Raw genomic sequence first — 15,637 nt, 5'->3', positions numbered from 1 at the left:
CTAGATTTGCCCCTAATTCTCACCCTACTCTATTATGAAGACTTGCTAAAAAAAAAACAAATTTCTCGTTTGATGGGGTACTTAAAAGAGTGTTCTTAGTCCTATGTAATTGGGGCCAAAGGAGCGTTCATAGAGAAGGTTATCTGGGGCAAGTTTGATGTAGGAGAAGAGCCCACGGTTTGGCATGACCTAATCCTATTAGCCTTGAATAAACCTATAGGCTAAATGAGGCAAATTTCCTAGTAAAATTCTTTGAAAATGTTGCGACTTGCCCAACAACATTCTTGAGATGGAAGGCGAGCAAGGTCATCGGGTCGGATCTAACTTGTTGCTCGAGCAGTTTTGTAACTAACTCTTTGTTTATTTCGCAAAAAATTAATAATTTAAAAAATAATAGTTTGTATCGCTTGAAATAACTAGCCTATAACAAATGTTGTCATTATTGACAACAATTTATGTCTAAACAATTTTATGAAGGACGAAAGTATTTTTGCTAATTCATTTTTGTGAGTATTTCAAGCGATCATTATTTGGAAAATATTTTTCAAATCATTCGTTTTTCGCGAAGTAAATACACTCTAAATGCTCTTTGCCTAAGTCCGTTCAAATAGATCTTCAGGCCCATTTTGCCCCGTGAGCTAAGATGATCGCGATCGGGTCTAAATTGGGTTTGGTATCCCACTAAAGCAATTAACAACTCTTCCGAGTGATATTACATACTGCTAGATGAGCACCTAGCTATTTCCTTAAATTTCGAGACATGGGGTTAAACCTTCAAAAACACACAAAAGAAAGAAAAAGAAAATTTTGGCCGATGAAACGAGACACCATAATCATATTGAGAAAAATATGGTTTTCGTCCCCATACTTTGGGTGAGTTTCAAATTTGGTCTTACCACATTTCTTTCATTTTAATCCCTGTCTTGGTACAAGGTTAGGCAGAGAATGACGGAGGGGCCATTGGTTGCCAAAAAACACTAGGGTGGATGATATAATGAAAAAGGTGCATATACTGGAATTCCTTAATGTTCAGAGATTCTTACACAATATGCCCAAATGGAAATGAAAAGAAGACAGAGGATAGAGCTAAAAACATGTGCAGATACTTTCCAGGTTCATATCTCTCTCTCAGTTCATCTATTCGAGCCACCAAGCCCTCTCCGGCGTGCTACCTTTACTCAAAAGCCATCCGGCGGGCAGAGAGAACAATGTCTGTTACTATTCTCAGGAAAGTTCTCGTGTCTGCCAATTCTTTTCGCCGATGCTTTGATCAATGGTAGTTGAATGAACATGTCATGACCGTGCAGGAACACCGACCATCGGCGACTGATTGTACGGAGCAATCTACACAATAAAGAGGAATCAAATAGAGTAAAAATGGTAATGGCCGATTGACCTGCCCTTGCCCTTCTTAACAGATTCAAATCACCGACCAACCACGATGAAAATGAGGGACGTATATTGCATAGTAGAAACGCTCTGGTTGCCTGGTTAAATCTGTCCTGGGCAAACTGTGGACACGGCATAGTCTCCCATGGGCAAATTTCTTCTAGTTCAATGTCTTCTGGAACATCAGATTACTGCATTTTTTGCTCCCCTGTCCACTCATCCTCATGTGCATATATAAATGGCATTGACAGAATCTCTTCGTTAGTCGAAGTGGCACAATCAAACACCAGAATGGGACACGTAGAAACTCCAAAACGATTTTTTCAACTAAATTTAACTGCTAAAGGAAAAGTCACTTATTACCACCAATTGAGACATTACAAGAGGGGACAACTTCCATGATACACTGAATCCCTATGCTGCTAGACGTTTATCAACGTGACAGAGAAAGAATGACCTTTCCTCAGGATAATCTTAATTTTAGTCTGCATATGCAATTGATAGAACTTCAGAGGATGAAAGTTCTGCACAATGAAAAATGCCATTGCAAGAAAAGATTTTGTCCCTCCTTTTTGAAAAGATGCTTCTCAGGAGTACCATTCAACATCAATAAAAATAATTAAAATAAGAAGAGTACATTGGACTGAGTATCCAACTATATGTTACTGAATCATATGCAAAGTTCAAGTAAAAGAGGAGGCATGCCATCTGATCCCAATCCCATTATAAAAAGAAAGCCAGAAAGCAATGATACTCCCAATTGACCCTCCAATAGCAGAACTAATCAATTCGGAATTCCACCAAAGAGGGAAAGGAAAGTCAACAAAGCATGGTCATTCTAACGTCCAACAAGATCAAAAGACAGAATTTCCAGAAGACACGTTTTCAACTATTTAGAGCCAATTGCATAGTGGAATGTTCATCTTATTCTTTTCTGTCGTTGTACCTGGACAAACAGTCCTCAAATGGAGAACGAGGGCCGAGAAGGGCATGGAATAACCATTTCAACAACGAGACAAAAATAAATGTAACTAACGTTTGTAACTGGACAGGGTGTGGTACAAGTCAGAAACAAGAGAAAACAACTCATGTTATTGCAAAACATAACTTAATTACACAAGGAATAAAAATATGGAGAACCAGGCACAGTCCCAATTTCTAGACCATGCTCCTCAAATGCTCCAGTTATTTTTCTATGAAACATACAAAAGATAATCAGTGTGAACGAAAGGTATCCGGGGAAGCTAGTCAAATGAATCTTAAAAGGATATGCAACTTTTAATGGTCAACAAGTCAACAGATCAACTCAACATCCATGTATGTCTTGGTAGGATCTACACACCCAAGAAAGGCCAGGTACAAAACACACCCAGAACGCATTATTATGAGGGGACCTGGCTGGTAAAACAACAAGAACCAGGACCCAAATGTGCAAACCAAAGACAATCCGGACAGTAAGAACCGGTCTAGCTCTTGTAGATGGTAAAGTAATTCTTAAATTATTTGGGCAGGCAGGCATTTCTTTATTTTGGAGAACCCATCTTGGAAGCAATTGATAAAGGCACCCCCAGCATCAATGTAGCTTACAAAGAACAGCTTGTGCTACAAAAGATGCTTTCGATTAAAAGGATGATTCACCATAAGATGTCAATTACCAAAAGAAGGCACTCACACTGCTTTCTTTAAATTTTGATATTTAGCTTCTATTGCGGTGGCAACGGCGAAACATCTTCTACTTTTTCTTTTACGGGGTGGAAAGGGCATTGTTTGAACTCTCTTTGGGCTATCATCGAATCACCATCGCTCTCCTTTAAATTAGAGACTATCCTCCATTCTTTGTCAAATTAGTACCCAATCATTACTATCTGATGAGAGATGTAACTGACATCAAGGATCAGTGTGATGTCCAGGCATTGTTGAGATCCCACCTAATAAATGCACTTGCATATTCCTAGCTTAAAAAGATTACATTTGCACATTGTAGACAGTCTCATGCCTGTGATTCCCTATGAATTTCACACAGTACAGAGGTGAGTGCATCGGCAAGCAGTTTCAGAGAAAAACAGAGATTGTCATATCAAGTGTCAACAAAACAAACTCCTCTTATAACCCTTTTTTATTACCATCGGCTTTTGCCAATTCGAGGACATTATTTCTCTTCCTGCTCTTTCCTCTTCCTCCAGCCTCTGGATTAGCCATGACGTTGAAGAGCACTCATGTTTGAGCACATCAAAAGGAAAAGGATAATTGGAGGATTTGATGATTGAATTTGAAATGTGAGAACTGGCAAATTGCTGCTTAGCATTCGGAAAGACGGATTCACAATGAACAGCTTAAGATAACAATGTTCGTAAGACTGCATGTCAGCCGCAATGACCTACCAAAGATTATCTGTACATTTGACAGCTCCCTCCAAGCAACAAAAGAGAGCTCATTTGTCAATCTTCAGCTGCAAAACTTGTTCACAAATAAGTTGTAGAACCTATGAAGTATTCTCAACTGTGATGATTATAAAATCTCAGTTCCCTTCAAGAATCTTTGCCATACATGTTTCTCCAGAGTTGCTATCTTGTTTACAAATTTTATCAACCAGAGCATGGCACGTGCCTTCTTCCAAAATATAACCCATCCTGAACATATTGTCCAACACAAGTACACAATCATCTAACCTATCATCTTGTAAGAGGCTCTGAATAAGCACATCGAAAGTCGTCTTACGAGGTTGAATATTTCTGTTTAGCATGTCAACCAAGCACTCCATCGCCTCAGTGACAAATCCCCATTTGCACAATCCATTCACAATTTGATCCCAAGTACCAGCCAATAATTCTACACCCTTGTTTTGCATATCACTCAATAACAACTTCACTTCTTGCAATTCTCCCAGCTCAATGAGCTTTTCAAGAAGTGTGGCATATGAGGAACTCGATGGAACTACACCCTGTAGTGATAGCTCGTCCAAGAGGTCTCTTGAATTGGTTAACTTCCCTTCCCTGCAAAAGCCCTGCACCAAAGTGTCATAGGTGATCCGATTACGAGCAACGCCCTTCTGAGGCATTTCTTCAAACATGCCCACAGCTTCATCTAACCGTCCGTGCAAAGATAACCCAGAAATCATCATGTTGTAAACCCATGTGCTCTCTCCGTGACCTTCACAACACATTTCATGAAACAGTTTTCTGGCCTCTTCTACTTTCCCGCTTTTGAAAAACCCGTGAATCAGTGAAGTGTAAGTACGCTCATTAGGGACAAAGCCTTTACGAATCATTTCAAACCACAACTTCCTCGCCTCACCCATCCATCCGATGTTGCAGAACCCGTGAATCAATGTAGCGTACATGACCCTGTCCGGAAAGTACCCTCTATCCTTTAGATCACCGAAAATCCGATAAGCCTCGAGCTGCCTCCCATTCTTGCAGAGCCCATTAATGACTTCCTGATATACGAATATATCCGGAGCTCGGTCCTTCACGATCATCAAGTGGAGTATTTGGGACACCTTCGCATAATCCCCTTGCCTAGAAAACCCAGATATCAACCTAATGAAAGTCGCATACTGAGGGATCAATCCGCTTTCAATCCCTTGCCAAAGCAACTCATAGCCTCTCAAAAGATTCCCACCTTCGCAAAAGGCTCGAATCAGGTGCCCAATGGTCTCGGCATTCGCCTCGCCTGCAACGCCCAATTTCACCATCTCCTCATAGAGCTCCAAGGCGAGATCGCTCCTCCGCGCCTCGAGGCAGCATTTCAACACCGAATTCCACGTCCCGATCGACGGGCAAACCCCCGACTCTCCCAATTTGAAAAAGCCATCGATCGCGTCCTCGAGCTGCCCGCCCTCGCAAGCGCAGTGCACGTAGCGCTCCAGCGAATCCGCCCCGGGCGAGAACCCCGTGGTCTCGAGCAGCGACCTCGCGGCACCGGGCGACTTGGCCGCGACCAGGGCATCGAACAGCAGCTCGCACGAACCCGGGTCGGGCGCGCCGTCGCGGCGCGAGGCGGCCCAGCGGAAGAAGCGCAGGGAAAGGAAGGCGTTGCTCTGCTGCCTGAACAGCTCGCGGAAGAAGCTGGGGTCCGAGAAATCGAAGGAGGGGAAATCGGAAACCAGGGTCGCCTCCCACCGGGGTCTCGCGCGCGTGATCTTGCAGACCTTCTCGGCGATCTCCGACAGCGAGGGGGTCCCGTCTCGGCGGTCGCCGCCGCCGTCGACGGCACCGACGCTGAGGCGTTGGACGTGACCGTGAGAGCTAGGGGTCCGCCGGAAGCCGCCGTGGTTGTGGCGGAGGAAGATTGCGAGAGACGAGCGAGCTCCGGCCATCGGAGTATCAGTACTCACAACTCAGTGGCTATGGAATCAATTCCTTCGTCGCTTATTATTATCTTGAGAATTATACATTTCGCCCCCACACTTTAGCTGAGTTTTCAATTCGGTCCCTCAACCACGCTTTTCTTTTCATTTCAACCCTTAACGACTTTTTTTGATAGGGACAATGACACAAATAATTCCTGAAGTTTGACCAAATGTGCAATATTATCCATGAACTTTCAATTTATTCAATGTGATCGCTGAAATTTAGCCCAATGTGTAATATGGTCCCTGAACTTTTAATTTATTCAATGTGATCTCTAAATTTTTTGTACATGTTCAAATTAGTCCATGAATTATATGGAAAATATTCAATGTCATCTTTCTACCGATTCAAGTTTAGAATAACATAACATCAAACATTTTTACATGGTCCAGACACTAGATTGAACATGTATCCAAAGTTCGGGGATCACATTGAACAGATTAAAAGTTGAGGGACGATATTGCATATTAAGCTAAAGTTTAGGGACTACATTGAACAAATTAAAAGTTCATAAAATCACATTGCACATTAGGTCAATGTTTAAGGACCATTTGTGTTATTTTTTCTTTTTTATACCAGGTAAGGCAGAGAGTGATGGAGGTGAGACTGGTTTGCAAGAACACCAGATGGATACTAAAAAATGAAGGCAAGTGCATCATGTACTGGAATTTCCTTATATTCTGAGATTCTTACACAAAGTGCACAAGAGAAAATGGAAAAGAAGAGAGGAGAGAGCAAGCACGTGTAGAGAGGCTTTCGGGGCTCGAATGTCTCTCCCTGTGTTCATCTGTTCGAGCTTACTCTGCGTTCGCCATTCTGCCGCCCTTACTCACAAGCCATCAGGCGGGCAGAGAGAAAACGATGTCGATTACCATTCTCGAGAAGATTATAGTTCTTGCCAGTTCCTTTCACCGAAGCCTTGATCTAGTGTTCACTGGACAAGTCATGACCGTGCAGGAACGCCGACCAGCCGCTCAATCGTTTGCAACTGATCATATGGAGCAATCTGCACCAAGGAGAGGAATTAAATAGAGAAAAAATGGTAATGGCGGATTGATGAATGTGTCGTCCGAGTAAATTCCTTCTTACAAACTTTTCTGAACTTTTTTCCAATTACTGGTGAACCACGACGAAAAGAGGGATGTAATTCATTCGAATGTGACATGGTAGAAAAGGGTTGGTCACCTGGTTAAATCCGTCTGGCCAAACTATGGACACGGCATAGTTTCCCATTGGCCGAATTTCTTCTGGTTCAATGTCTTCTGGAACATCAGAATACTGCAGCTTTTGCCCCCCTGTCCACTCATCCTGACGTGCACATTAGTGGCATAAGAAAGATTCTCTTCATTAGTTGAAGTCCAGCTATTAAGACGAGCACGGGACAAGTAGAAATGTCAAAAGGATCGTTTCAGCAAGAGAACAACTGCTGTTATACTCTGAATCCCTATGCTGTTAGATGTTTATCAGCACGACAAAGGATGCCGAATGAGGGGGAAATCAGAGTAAAAACTATTCAAACAACGAAGTATTTTTAGTTGACTGGATATATTTCGATGAAGAAGTTCAATGCTCATCTAAAATCTACCATACCGAATTACTAATGCTCAAGATTCAGTTGATCAAACACTTGGATCACTGAGATACAGTAAAGTTAATTTAAACCATCATGTGAAGATAAGATCTAAGGTTGAAGTGAAATCATGCTCAATCTTCATGTATGAGTGCTCAGATTATGCGTAATGGCATGAAAGCTGCTCAAATCCACTTATCTACATTTTCAAAATGTGCTCTTAGACCTTTGATTTAATTCAAATGAGGTTCATAAATTAGCTTGGAGGTCCATTTGTAGATTTAAACCAATGCTTGTCTGGTGAAACGCAGCAACCAGCCTGAACAGTTTAACTATTGGATCAGCATCTATCTATTTCCCAAGGTTATGCATGATTGTATTGACACCGATGCAATAAGAACCTACAAAGCCTACTTTCAATTTGCAAAGGGAAAAACAAACAGAGGAGCTTTCTAGGTCATAGGAAAGTCCTTATACCACACTTTGAGCTGATCGGTCATTTCTTCTCACGGTCGCAGGGTGTAGAAAGAACTCCTCATCTGAATCCGGGACCTTCACTTTGATTGCCTTGATGACTTTATCATAAGTTACAGCTGTTGACACTGGAAATGAAGATGACACTTTGAATCATTCGAATATGAAAGCCAAGATTCGAAAAGATATGCAATTTCTGAAGGTTATTCGTTTAGTTCAATCGTGGGAGGGGAGATAAACCTAAAATTTTAGTTGCAAATGATGAACCGGTAAAGTTCTGATCTTACGAATCTAGTTAGACGCTGGCACTGGAGTCTCGAAGCACAGATATTTCTCTCAACCTTTATCGAGAAGTTGTTTTAACCTAATAATCATAAACTACCTTGCTGACGAATCTTGGCACACTGTTGCACGACACACACTCCGAGGTCCTGGAATGTCTTGGCAACTTCACCTTGAGGATCTGCCACAACTTCTGGCATTCCACTATCTCCAGAGGCTGAAAGCTAATATCAATGGAAGAAATCATTATCATCCATCATGCTTCACCAGGAGTAAGAAATGGACTTCAAGAGAACAAAAGGCACAATAAAGAAAGATAAGATCATAGAACTTGTCAGAGGACATACTGTTGGTCTAATGGGAAGATCGAACAAATGAGGAATTCCAAACTGCTGGACAACCTGTCAATAAAACCAGCCCACCGTCAGAACACAGAGAATATGCTTCATCCTTTAATATCAGAGTGTGACCCTAGGATTAGCTCTCTGGCCTTACTTAGTAACAAGCAAACCAAACAAAATGTAATCAGATGAACATGCCTGAGAGCCTGATCCTCTACCAAATGGGTAATAGCGCTTTCCATCAGCATCAAAGTGGCACATATTTTCCACAACAGCGACACAGGGTACCTGCGTGCATGAACAGTGGAATGTCAAAAGATGACTCTTTCATAGATAGAAGAAAGTTCAACTATTGGGCACCAAGAGAAAGGGAGGGGGTTGCAAACTCTCTACAAAACGAGTCCAAACTGAAGACATACACAAAACAGCTCAAAAACAAAAGGAAGCTCAGATACAGGATAAATCGTCCATATGCAAGTTTCTACTATGCCAAAAATGTACGACTTCAAGCCAATTTTCAACAACATTCTGTACAATAATTGTCATGGTGAATCTGTATCTTTTAAATTACATTTTTATGTTTCATCGTATTCCAGAAATCTTGATAAATGATGTAAAGTTTGCTTTATCAAAGGTTGGTGTTGAATAGGGATTGTTGATAGTACAAAGGCACAAACCTTAAGTTTCGAGAACATGCGAACTCCCTTTGCTACATCTATAAATGCAAGTTTTTGAGGGGTGGTAACAATGACAGCAGCTGTCAAGGGTACAACCTGAAAAGTTAATATCGTTACATTAATATTGAAAACTGCACAACAAACAAAACTTGCAAGAGTATTATCTGACGCAAAATGCCTGCGACTAGCAGCTTCTAGTTGTAAAGATATGCTTTGTTTGTAAAGGATAGAGAGATAAACATTAAAGAGTAACAAAATATTCTGTTCATAATTTTTACTGATCTAAGATGAAAAGTCACAAAATGAGAACCTGGCATAATGTAAGCTGGATGTCGCCAGTCCCTGGTGGCATGTCAATAACAAGGTAATCCAACTCTCCCCTGCAAGGAAAGTTGAGTAATGCTTAGCTGCAGAAGCCTGACCCAGAAGCCAAAAAAACCAGAATGATGAGAGAAAATCATCATTCTTGATTAACTGTAGTTTAGTTTGAACCACACACTTCTCTTATAGGAATAAAACACGCTTTGACAACAATGACAGTGAACAGAAATTTGAATATAATAACCACAGCATGAAAGCATGACGAATATTCCCCTCCAATCAGCCAATGTCATAAAGTTCCAATGATTTTTCATACCACTCAGTAGTAGTCAAGAGTTGGTCAATGACACCAGAAACCATTGGACCTCGCATAATTGCCCGGCCTTGTCCAGCAAATCCGAAAGATACCAGCTTCACTCCTAGGTATTCTGTGGGAATTATGCTTCTTTTCTCTGGGTTCTGGAAAAAGGTAGGCGGAAATAATAAATGCATTACTTCACTAAACTAGAAATCAATTTCATTGTAGTGGAAGTGGAACTATAAGCTTTATTACCATTTCCAGAAGTCGGTTTTCAGGGGAAACCATTGTTGGTAAACTTGGACCATACACATCGGCATCAAAAATACCAACTCTAGCTCCCATTCCAGTCAAAGTATATGCAAGATTTACAGCTACAGTTGATTTTCCCACGCCTCCCTGAACAGTTCTGACAGACAGCAGTCATGATAGAAGAAATTAAAGAATAGTACTTTTTAATTTTAGTAACCAAACATGTAAAACCGCGATCGGAAAATACTCAAATCTTTTCAGTTATGAAATTCACTAATCAGGGAAATCATCACAATGGAATGAAACTGTAGGTCATCTGTATATCATCAACCTTCTCAAAGCAACCCCAAAAACATTTTGTAGCCCAAATGTCATGCACTGAAATAGCTATTTTGTCACAACATGGAAAATGAAGTGCAACAAAAGGTTAAGTAACCCTACCTTGCAACTTGAAACTGCTATAATGTTTGAGATCGTCTGTAACCCTGGAGGAAGTTGACCAGTGAAAACAGGTTTTGCTGGTTGTGCTGACATGGTAACTTTAACATTCTTGACCCAATGAAGATTGGCCACCACCTCATTTGCTTGCTGCTCAAACTGTCAAGGGATACTCATGCTGTTAAACTATTTAAGGTTCAATAACCTGATATATCGGGCAAAGACTCTTAGGAAACCATTATGAAGCAGAAAAAATACGTTAGATTAGTTCCATAAATACTTCGAAATTGTACATGCACAAAGAGATTTACGGAAGGGTGTCAAAAGGAGCAGGTATCAGTCGTTTCTAAAAGTAATTTATACACAAGACAGAGAATTTAGTGCACTGAGCATGTATTAGGTTACTGAGCAAGCAACATAGGTTGTGTTATTTACCATGTCCTTGATTGGACATGCAGGTGTAGTGAGCTCTAACCGGAACGAAACCTGAGAATGAAAGCCAAGACATTGTAGGTTAAGGGTGTCATTCCTTACAGATGTATAAATAATAAAATCTCAGACTAATTCTTTAATTACCTCTCCAAGAGCTTCATCTATGAGGAGGTCCTTAACAAAACCACATGAAACAATGTCTGTTCCAAAGTCAGGATCAATAATTTGAGACAAGGCCTTCAGCACATCGCTTTCAGCTGTCTGAGCCGAAACAGCAGAAGTACTCTCTACGATTACAAGAGCAGATAAGTTACACAGAATGACATCAAGCTTATACGATGAACAAATTAAATCAGAGGAGAACAAGCGGCGAAAACTTAGCAACAAAGTAACCAGTCAATTTTGTGCGGCACATCCAGGATAGGCAATTATATTTGGCCCTTAATCCCTTAAGATTATAAACTCCAATATCCTTCGCTATCTACTCAGGGCTATTCAAATTTGGTTGGGGTAGCAAAGAGTGGTTATTTTGGGTGGGTTCTTAATAATACAAAGCGCGCACAAGATCGCTCTAATTGTTTTCTTTTCATGTATTCATGTATAGTTTCTTTGCAATTCCGAGAACATAATTTGACAGAGCCAGTCCTTTTTAATTTGGCCTACTAAATACAACACCAAATTTTTTTTCATGGCAACACATGTAAGTTTGTCTTTGTAGGGACTATGATATGTATCAGTTGAAGCAGATTGACTTGATGGCACGAGCCATCGGATTTACCATGAAACCTGCTCATTTTTAGAAACTCAGATAGCAGATTATTAGCTCCAAACAATAAATTGCAGATAGTTACGAAGAACTGAACATGGACACTTACTTACGACGACACATTTAATCAAATCAGGCTATTGGCGTACTAGAAAAAATCTTAACTGTATCACTTCCACTCAATCCACAAGATCACTCTGTCAAATTCTCAACATTTCTATTTTGTTTTTGAAAGTAGCTACCGGGTTCTCATAGCTCAGATAGATAAATACTCAGACATAAAAAAGAAAAAGAAAAAGAATCCCATTTGGGTATTTACCAAATATAACAGGCACCTAATAATCAATGGATTCAAATTATCCATAGAAAGAACAAGGGAAAAAGAAAACATAAAGTACCTTCCACTGAAGCAGCCTTAGCTGCAGGGGAATTCGAAACGGGCGGTTTGCGAGATATCCATCTGGAGCTTCGAAGCCACTGTTGCTGGACATAAGAGCTGATTGCCGATGCCGTGAGGGAATTTGCCACGAAACACGGTCCTACAACAGAACGGTCCAGGTGATGAAACGAGGAGTGGCAGTGTCAGTCCAATGATCATTGCATAGATGAGCGCAGAAGTTACCCCTGTTTGGTTGAACTTTTGAGCAGCACAAGGAGAGAGATGGAGAAGATGGGCACTGCAGGAGTTGCATTTTCTTGAGAGAGAGAGAGAGAGAGAGAGAGAGAGCAAAGAGCTGAGAGAGTTCTTGAAGCAAAAATGAGAGGTGGCAAATGCTTCTGAGCGTCGCGCTCTCTGTTATTAGTGAAGAAAGCGCCAGCCTCATGTAAACAGAATAGGAGTTCGTTAATTTTACAAGATTAAAAGGGAAGACCATTTTCCATCTAAAGAAAGTATGTTCCTTCGGACTTATATAAGAGCAAAAAAGCATATATCTTTTACTTTTTCCGTCAAAATTAAGAATATCATTTGAATGTTAAAATATTCTGAAAAAAAAACTGTATGTGAATCTAAGTAACAAATATTTGAGTATGGTGAAAATTTCAAAAAATTTTGAAGTTAATAAAAGTCCAATGCGTGAGCCCCGAGATTTAGATTAAAAAAAAGTATAAAGTAAAAATAAATGTAGACAAACCTTATGGGTATTAAACTATTATATCTATATTTATATCTTGTCTATATGATAATAACAATTAGCGGAAACAATTCTTCAAATAACTTATTTTACTTATGACGGTCACTTCAAAATTTAAGTATAACTTGCTTAAAATTGTATTAAAAAAAAAGTTATACCCAATTCAACCGACGCAATTTATTTCTCATGAAATTTATATGAACCTTTTTAGTGCCATACTCCATACATCCATATTATCATATAGGTAAATCCTAAACCAAATTGAAGGTAAGTAGGATTCAATTTAAAATTAAGTCAAATTAATTACGTAAAATATTCAATCATGTGGCTCGTTATAAAATTTTCTTTATATGACTCCTTACCATCATCATCTATTATTTTTCTTTTTGGTCAAGATCATCGTCTATCAGTTTAGCTTCCTTGAAATTGCCATTGATCTCGATTAGACTAATCCTCTCAGATTCCTTAAACGAATGGTGTATTGAAGAGGTACTAATTCACCAACTCGGATCTCGAGCATACGAATGGTGTAGGGGTGATCGGTTCTAGAGTGGGTTGGTTCCCGATCTAGAACCTAAAACCGATCTTGTTATAACCGGTTCATAGTTTTTGGAACTTGAAACCTATCCTTTTTATCCTGGACTCTATTTTGGAACTTACCCTGTTTTTTCGGTCCGGTTACAAGGTCTACTCGAGAACCCCTTTTTTTTTGTTCCTTTTTTTGGTTTCACTTTTTCCAGGTAGCAAATAGGAAAACTTATAACTCAAATCAAAGGTTATAAGTTTGACTATGCAAACAATCTTAAGTATTCATACAAAAGCATATTATCTTAGTTTCAATAGTTTAATGAACGTGATAAAACAATATAGATTTCAGTTGGATATGTAGTTTCTTCGTTATAGAACAAAAATTTTAAGAAAAGGGAAATTGCCCCCTATAATACTTACAAGCCCTTGAATTAAACTATCCGCAAATAATAATCACCTCTCTCATCCTTTTATGATAGAATGCTTTGAATTATGATCATATAAAATAGCAAGTGGACCTTCATATAAACTGATTCTAAAACCGGTTTGGGTGGATTTTCACTTGGAATCGGAAACCGGACCGGTTCTAACCGGTTCCCAAAAAATGGAACCAGTTCTAGGATTTGTTTTTCTGGTGGGCCAGTCCGGTTTCTGGGTAAACCCGGTCCGGTTGCACACCCCTACTAGTGTATCAAAGAGGTACTAATTCACCAACTTGGACTTGAGCGCACTAGACCTTGGCAAGCTAATTCCAAAAAAAAAAAAATACCAACTTTACCTTGAATGACAATTTTGTCCCAAACTTTTTTTTGTCTCAATAAAAAGTACTAACTTTTACTTGAGTCTCAAATTTGGCCCCCGTGATGTAAAATTTTTAAATTGTTCGGGCCAAGTTTCGGATTTAAGTGAAAGTTTGTGATTTTTTATTAAATAAAAAATAATTCGGGCTAGAATTGTCACTCAAGGTAGAGTTGGTGCTTGTTTTTTGGAATTAGGCCAATGTTGGCCCAAATCCATGGCCGGTGGTGTGCGATCGCAAGAGCTGTATGTCCACGGTTCATTTGGGAGCTCCACCCGGACCTTCAAAGCGAGATCTTTGAGGAAATCGTATCGAACTTGACAACTAAGGCGACTTTCGAGTCCGAGTTGACACCGATGATCGGGTCATTGAAGACGACTACCGATAACCCAGTCATTTTTATACTTGGAAAGTAGTTCGCTCCAGGTACTGCGCTAAACTAAGATACTACACGACATGGAGTTACCATTTATCGCCGAAATTCAGAGCCATAAGAACTATCTTGATGGTAAAGCACATACATTGTTGAAGTTCCGAACACCTGAAAAGAATTTCGGAACAGAAGGGTCCCACTAATTTCAGAAGTTCGCCAAACTCAATCTGCTGATACCTCTCCATATCAAGTACTGCAAAACACTAAGGTGTTTTGAACTTTTTACAAACAGCCCGACTCTTCTGTAAACTTACCCCGGTGAGTGCAAATAGATGAATTGCAAGAAGATTCGACACTTCCTTCCTTGAAGTCAATGGAAAAAAGCAATAAAGAGTCCTCGCAGCGCAATATCACTTTCCTGAAATAGGGCCGTCGATGAATTGATTAGAAGCAGATGATACTTGTCCAGCAGAGTTAAATGTGCAGGAACAGTAGTTCAGATTTTTCAACAAACTAGGCACAATGTTTAAACTTTAACAACTAGGACATGGATCGAAGCAACCAATACCTCAGTTGTCTTACAATTTATGCGCAGCGTGGGCTTGAAGGGTCAATGAAAGTGAACCTACGTGATTAAACCTAGCAGTACTTCCCGATCTTTTCAGAATAAATACATACAAATGTAAGATTGTATATGAGATATTCATGACAGGAATAAAAAGAAGTGGCAAGCAAAATGAAAAGCACAGAGAGTGGGCTAAGGTACACGCTACCAATGTTTGTTCTGTGCTTATTATTGAAGGCACATCAAACCTATGGAGCTGTCAATGCCTAAATTTGACGAAAGCACATTGAACCCGATGCACAATGGTTATCCTAAAGTGAGCATATATGTATTGGATTGTATTGCAGGTTACTTCTCGAAAAGAATTGGCTGAAATTACGTGTCATACTTCTTAGGTGAGGTAGTTTTCCTGTGAGAAAGAAAAATCACTATGAATATCATTTTCATTTCCTCCTCTTTTCAGTAGCAAATCTACTTCGATAGCTAAGTGAATCTTACATAAGAATAAAACATTTTTGCTTTCGACCATTAAGGTTATGCCCCAATTTGAATTCCCAAAGGTATGGACATTTCGAGTTACACTCCATATCATATATAATCCCAAAAACCTTAAGAACAAAAGAATTAAAACCGTTAGATGAATTGCC

The 15,637-nt window shown here is 39.8% G+C and overlaps 2 protein-coding genes across 4 annotated transcripts in view; both read right to left on the bottom strand.

Moving 5' to 3' along the window:
* Window positions 1–987: 987 nt before the first annotated feature.
* The window catches only part of LOC115689455 (fe-S cluster assembly factor HCF101, chloroplastic), a 38,820-nt gene continuing 24,170 nt past the window's right edge, over window positions 988–15,637 (bottom strand). The window contains exons 1-15 of one of the 3 annotated variants that reach the window (XM_030615495.2): window positions 12,215–12,343; window positions 11,991–12,131; window positions 10,971–11,113; window positions 10,830–10,880; window positions 10,398–10,553; window positions 9,960–10,103; window positions 9,723–9,865; window positions 9,396–9,465; window positions 9,086–9,181; window positions 8,607–8,696; window positions 8,415–8,468; window positions 8,168–8,291; window positions 7,789–7,913; window positions 6,927–7,049; window positions 6,371–6,747 (exon numbers count right to left, since the gene is read on the bottom strand). In XM_030615495.2, the coding sequence (XP_030471355.1) occupies window positions 6,685–6,747; window positions 6,927–7,049; window positions 7,789–7,913; window positions 8,168–8,291; window positions 8,415–8,468; window positions 8,607–8,696; window positions 9,086–9,181; window positions 9,396–9,465; window positions 9,723–9,865; window positions 9,960–10,103; window positions 10,398–10,553; window positions 10,830–10,880; window positions 10,971–11,113; window positions 11,991–12,131; window positions 12,215–12,284 (1,593 nt within the window). In that variant the 5' untranslated portion in view covers window positions 12,285–12,343 and the 3' untranslated portion in view covers window positions 6,371–6,684. Of the gene's footprint in view, window positions 1,611–6,370; window positions 6,748–6,926; window positions 7,050–7,788; window positions 7,914–8,167; window positions 8,292–8,414; window positions 8,469–8,606; window positions 8,697–9,085; window positions 9,182–9,395; window positions 9,466–9,722; window positions 9,866–9,959; window positions 10,104–10,397; window positions 10,554–10,829; window positions 10,881–10,970; window positions 11,114–11,990; window positions 12,132–12,214; window positions 12,344–15,637 lie in introns of those variants that run through there. The other 2 variants (XM_056306274.1, XM_056306273.1) reach the window with 2 other exon arrangements.
* Window positions 3,674–5,750, bottom strand: LOC115689454 (pentatricopeptide repeat-containing protein At5g18950). Its single transcript, XM_056306271.1, has one exon. The coding sequence runs from the start codon at window positions 5,705–5,707 to the stop codon at window positions 3,908–3,910; it is 1,800 nt and encodes a 599-aa protein (XP_056162246.1). The 5' UTR covers window positions 5,708–5,750; the 3' UTR covers window positions 3,674–3,907.

The sequence above is a fragment of the Syzygium oleosum genome, unplaced genomic scaffold (assembly GCF_021117445.2).
Source record: "Syzygium oleosum isolate NSW1041296 unplaced genomic scaffold, Sole_v2.1 Sole_v2.42, whole genome shotgun sequence".
NCBI lineage: Eukaryota > Viridiplantae > Streptophyta > Magnoliopsida > Myrtales > Myrtaceae > Syzygium > Syzygium oleosum.
This window is presented reverse-complemented; position numbering and strand designations above follow the sequence as displayed.

Bases quoted from the DNA above. Each gene is read 5' to 3' on its own strand.
- LOC115689454 (XM_056306271.1), bottom strand. From the start codon at position 5,707: ATGGCCGGAGCTCGCTCGTCTCTCGCAATCTTCCTCCGCCACAACCAC.